This window comes from Halichoeres trimaculatus, unplaced genomic scaffold, assembly GCF_033239565.1.
Source record: "Halichoeres trimaculatus isolate MK-OKI-2021-1 unplaced genomic scaffold, fHalTri1.1 fHalTri1_scaffold_12, whole genome shotgun sequence".
Taxonomy (NCBI): Eukaryota; Metazoa; Chordata; class Actinopteri; order Labriformes; family Labridae; genus Halichoeres; species Halichoeres trimaculatus.
The window spans coordinates 4,717,029-4,723,028 of NW_027437190.1; the positions used below are offsets into that span (position 1 = coordinate 4,717,029).

Below are 6,000 nucleotides of genomic sequence, written 5' to 3' on the forward strand. Positions count from 1 at the left end.
GCTTACTGTGCAGCTCACTCTGTGTGTCTCACCCTATCTTGACAAACACGTCATACCACCTCGGCGTGTGGGGAAACAAACTCACCAGGGGTCAAACTCGTGAATGATGCTCTCGAAGCGGATGACAGCGAAGAGCCTGGAGCTGAAACCGGCCAGCCAAGCCAGGAACAGGATGGTAAAAGACAGCAGGGACTGCCACCCTGCCGGCTGCGACAGGCCGCCGGACAGACCTCCTCCTCCCCCGCCGCCTCCTGCCCCGGCGTTGCTGCCTCTCTCCGCCACCGCCGTGCTGCTGCGCCCATTCCCAGAGTACGACGCTCCGGAGTTCTGTGAGGATTTGTGTCTATTATCGGAAACCGGGTGATGCTCCGCCATATTCTACGTCAGTCCCGTCGTAGCAAGCGAAGCGAGCTATCTTTTATCACACAGGAATGAAACCCCCCTTCTTCCTTTTCGCTGCCACGCTCCGTTTCCGAAACCACTTGCACCACCTTCCCAACGCACCCCACAACCCCCCTGAACACCGGCTGTGATCCCAAACTTTCAAACCTTACTTCCCACCAAGTGCAGAAACAGATAGACAGTCCAAAGCAGTCACATAGCAGCTCGGGTTTGCAGCATACTGGAAGTGACACATGCGGCTCGAGCAGTTCCTCCTTCCTTCCTTGGAGCTGGATTGGAGGGCGGGAGCTGATTATGGAGCAGGAAGAGCCGTTAGCCTCTCACAGTAAGACAGGTACAGCCAAGAAGGATACAGCTCCCAGGAGAGCCAATACCATGGCGGCGGGTGGTTGAGTGACACCCGCGTCGACCAATCATAAAGGAGCACTCCGACCGTTGAAGATGCTCTAGCGCGAAAGGTGGCGGTTGACAGACAGCGGGGAGGCCGTATAGCATGCGAACAAAAAGCCACACGAGCCAATGAAATAAATGAATTTCCGTAGAAACAATTGAGTATTTTGACAAAAAGAGGAAAAAAACACGGTATGTATGACAGGTTCCAGGCTCAAGTCCAACTTCAGTCACACGTATTTGCTACCAGTTGCTTTTTCGGGTAAAATGAAAAAAAAATGCGACACACACACAGTAAAACCAGAGTACATTATTTTCTATCAAGCATAAAATTTGTTTCCAAAGTGTTTTACCGGGTTGTTCTTTTAGTGATTATCTGTTTTTATTCGGGACGGAAAAGGCAGCCTTTACGAAGATAAACTGAAAAGATCGTCCATTGCCAGTTTTCATAGAGAATGCTTACTTTTGTAACATCCGTTCCTGGGAGGTTTTTGTAAAGGGCAAAAGAATAAAACACTCAGAAGAGAAAAGCTGTATAACAAGATTCAGTGTGTGTGTGTGTGTGTGTGTGTGTGTGTGTGTGTGTGTGTGTGTGTGTGTGTGTGTGTGTGTAAATATAACATCAATAATAATAGAGTCTATGAATAATACAGAAAGGGCTGTTGGAGTAAATGTTGTACATAATCCAACTCCACTTCCTGTTGCCTTAGCGTGGAAATTGCATGTTCTCATTCAAAAATGTGAGCATATGTATGATTAAATGAAAAAAAAAGTTTTCTTGTTTTCATTTCTTGTTTTTCTGTGCCTTGTTGGGTTCTACCCAGGGGCGGACTGGCCATCTGGACGTTCTGGAGAAGTCCAGAACGGCCGGGGCTGCCGGTCCGCTGACGGCCGGTTCGACCGGTGACAACACCCCCCACAACAGCGGCGGCCGTCGTCGGGCAGAACCGGCCGTTCACACACTATGCTTGTAGTTATCGAGACCGGTCTTGGTCTCGAGACCACTTTTTCGTGGTCTCGGTCTTGTCACGGCCTCCACAGTCTTTGGTCTCTGTCTTGTCTTAGTCTCGGGGTCTCCCGTTCTCGATGGGTCTCGGACTGACATGTCGGTCTCAAAGGGATTAGAAGCGAACGATATGTCCAGGCACACTTCTGGCTTTGTAGAGCACAACTTTCTATAATGGCTTTTATTATTTTTACGCGCCCTTTGAGTATTTTGTGACAAACGTCTGCGCTCATCCTGTTTGTGACTGCGGAGAGGCAGACGGGACGCACATGGGCGATCCACATCAATTTAACTGGAGAGAGAGAGAGACAGAGACGCGTTGCATGCTTGGGGAGTTGTTTGACTCTTACCTGGGGAAAGTAAAGTCCCATTTGCGTTGTAACTCCCTCTAATCCACGAGTTGAACCCTCTGTTCAGCATAAATCTATCTTTTGATGAGCGAAGCAACATAACGTACCTGCAGAGAGTTGCGCTGGAGTGCAGGGGTGTGTCCAGATATTTTAGAATGGGGTGCCCCGACTTGGGCACTCGCTGTTTATGTATTAAAAATACAGGATTGAAAGGATACTGCTTTAACTAATTACATAAATGAATAATTAAATAAATAAATGACAATAATAATAATAATATTTAAACAACAATAATAAAAATAATAATAATAATAATAAACACAACAACAACAACAACAATAATAATAACTATCATTGAAACAAAAGAAAAAAATTAAAGGGACTGTGAGGAATTTACAAATAACCTTGAAATAGTTTCTGTTCTATGCCTGATTGTAATACACAACTTAAAATGAGACTATCAGCATCAACATAGCTTATTCCCAAATGCTATTTCTCAGCTCCCCCCTTTGGTCGGACAGGACTGGATTGATTTACAGAATGCCGAAGTCTCTATGACAACACCACGCCAGCTGACTGAGTTCAGTAGAGAGAAGAGAGATCTATTTCCTCTGCTGAAAACAATTTCTGTGATTTATTTTGTAGTGATGGTTGACATATTGTATTTGATTGTTGTATTGTTGTTTATCTGTGTGTCTTGTCTGGACTACTGAGTTCCTGCCTGCAAACCAAATTTACTGTAAGGTATAAATAAAGAAACCTTTGACCTTTGACACTGGAGCCTAACTATCAGACAGAAAAAGGACAGAAAAGCAGGAGAAAGATAAACAGGAGAGAGAAAGAGTGTCAGCTCAAACACTGGCTAAACTTTGTGCTAATGTTCATTCCAACCTACAGTCAGCAATTATTCTGCAGTGGTCTGTTCAAACTTAAGAGTCTATCAATAAAATGAAGAGCCAGGTTACGTTAGCTCTGCTTGGTGAGGTTGGAGTTGGTAGATGAGTTCTGGTAGGACAGAACCAGGATTCACAAACATTACACGTTACAGACACGTCTCAGAGCACCGGGCTGTGAGGAGAGAGAATATAGCAGCTACTAAACTATGCGACAAACTGACAAAGTTAGCTTCTTGTCACGTTTTAAACAATAAATATCTTTATCTTGTTTAATATGTTGGATATGATTATTTTAAAAAGACACTGGGCATTTTTGGGTGGTGTCAGTGCACAAGTTCCTGTCTCACTCCATCTGCTTTTTGTTAAATTAACACATCACTGCTCCAGCATCTGGCAAATATAGAATTGTTGAGTGTATGCCTCCTGCCTGAACTGGGACGCAGCCATACCACGACAGACACATTAATTCAGTCTTGGTCTTGGCTTGTTCTGTCTTGGTCTTAGTCTCGGTCTTAGTCTCGTTACCTTCTGGCCTTGGTAGTGTCTTGGTCTTGGCTGAGGCGGTCTTGACTACAAGTCTATCATACAGCACTACAAGTCTATCATACGGGGGGGGGGGGGGGGGGGGTCGTGTCAGTGTATGAACGGCCGGTTAGGACGCATTAAAGTCCAGGGCTGTTTTTCAGTCCCAGTCCGCCACTGGTTCTACCCCTGGATCGGTTTTATCCCACAACAACGATTAGGCAGAAAAATTTGTCCTCAATTAAATGAACACCTCAATAACAATTTTTTCTTTATGGTAAGGTTTCTGCCGAGGATTGTGATGTTTTTCTAGAATTTACTTTTTTTACTTATTTTGCTGTGACAGAATGAAAGGCTGTATTTGATGAGTTAGTATCTGCTGTTAGTACGGGAAGCCCTCACACTGTCCTCACAGTGTGGTTTCTTCAACCAGATTATGATACCTACTACCTCTTTGGAACTTGTTGAAATGTCATCAAGGGTTTAGTTGGAAGTTTTGTGCGATAGCTGAAGTTGAATTTGCCCCTAGAAAAGAAGTATTACCCACCAAAGGTGGAATTCTTCATGATTCTGACAGTAGACATCCTGTGTTTGAGGGTTTTAGAAATGTTTAGCCTATATAAGTAGAAAAGTGCCCTGAGTTCTTATCACTTTTTGTTAAGTAGAGTAACCATAGAGAGTAACTCAGTAGTGTTACCAGTTTGGGGTCTTAGAATTAACCTTTCACTCTTGAAATAACTTCAATTTAAGCTGAACCAGTCCCCTCTCTTCCTAAAACCTAAGCTTTCGTGTGGCATGCAGTTTTTTTTTTATTTTCTCCTCGCTATCTTGGATAATTAAGACTTAATAAGTACAATAATGAAACTTGGTCTTTGTATATAGATGTCATACTCCTTTTTTCATCCCATTACAGGGAAATTTACATTATCTATAAAGAAATTCATTTTTTTTCTTGTTCCTGTCCGATAAGTCTTATGAAGTCATATTTCTGACGGCAGTGTATGAGAGCTAAATGTTGTCGGACAAGTTGGATTTTTATTTGATCAAATCACATGATATGACCACATGTCATCGGTTTGTCATATTTGTGGATTTTGCAGACATTTTGGCGGACTCTTGAACTTTATCTTCAGATTTGGAGCAACGGAGACAAGAAGTTTAAACCCTTACGCGCCCTTGTGATCATGAATGGAGTCATCAAGAGTTCAGTCCATGCCAGATGGTGAGATATTTGCATTTATTAGTCCTTGTCATATTTTCTGAGGTGGGATTTTACAGCTGACCTGTATTTTTGAACTCTAACAATAATGCACATGGTTTAATGTAACTGCAGAAGCGGATGAAAACTCAGTTAAGGTTAATGTGGGAATAATGATTCAACTTTTGTTTCAATAACACTTAAAGTATGAATGATCATCAAACTGTTATTGCTGGCCCTGTGTGAGTGGAGGTAAGCACTGAGAGTGCACTTCAGTTTGCATAATATACTGGATATGAAACCACAGACAGATGGGTGTCACTTCTCCCTGACAACTGACAAATATTTCCTGAAACCGTTTCTTAGTATGCAGGCCTGAGCTGTTTATCGCAACCTTTTAACTTTGTTGTCATCTCCAAACCAAGAGAAACTAACGTGATAACTGTTCTGGTTGACTGACCGATCTTTCCCGCTCCTCAGACTCTGCTGACTCGTGAGCGTGAAATCTTTATAATCATCTTTATACATCCGCTCACATGAAGAGAGCAATAACATGCTCAGATAAGCTCGCCATGTTTCAGTGTTATACTCATCTGCCATGTTTGAACTATGGAAGCTATTACAGTAATTAATGAAAAAGATGGTAAAGAGAGTGACCTTTAGAGCCAAAAAAAAAAAAAACAGATTCATTCGTCACTGTAAACTGAAATGATGCAAAAGCAGAGAAAAACTTATTGAGAGACACAGGAAGCTTGTGGCGAGCTGCTTCCTTCGTTTCAGTGAAGGTGTGAAACAGTGCATGGTTTCAGTTTCACACCCTCACATATCCTGTGGAGGGGCTAGATTTTTTTTGCTGATTTTTAACACCTTTTAGCTTCACTTCATTCATACTCAATGAAGCCATTTAATACAGTGAGTAGTATGGTGGGGTCCTGTTTAAGGAAAGAGCTGTCAGTAGCTTAAGCAACATGTCCTTTGGGTGACTGATGGAAAACCACAGTTTGAAAGAAATGATGTGCTTGAACCATCACATAATTTCTTACACATCTTTGTTTTTCCATTAATCCATCCACTCATCATTTTTTCTCAGTCTTTCAGTCAAATCCAGTGCCCATGACCATAAGATAGCAAAGGGGCACGTAGAGAAAAGAAAGTGAAACTTAACTATGGTCACAGATATGAGGTTCTGTAGGAAAGCATCAATCTAACTGTCACACCCACAATCCATTTTGCACA

The 6,000-nt window shown here is 42.6% G+C and overlaps 1 protein-coding gene across 1 annotated transcript in view; it reads right to left on the bottom strand.

Annotated features, from left to right (window-relative positions):
* Positions 1-719, bottom strand: part of LOC141800381 (dolichyl-diphosphooligosaccharide--protein glycosyltransferase subunit STT3B-like) — a 93,952-nt gene extending 93,233 nt beyond the window's left edge. The window contains 1 exon segment of the mRNA XM_074682869.1: positions 86-719. Coding sequence (XP_074538970.1) covers positions 86-375 — 290 coding nt within the window. The 5' untranslated portion in view covers positions 376-719.
* Positions 720-6,000: the final 5,281 nt, after the last annotated feature.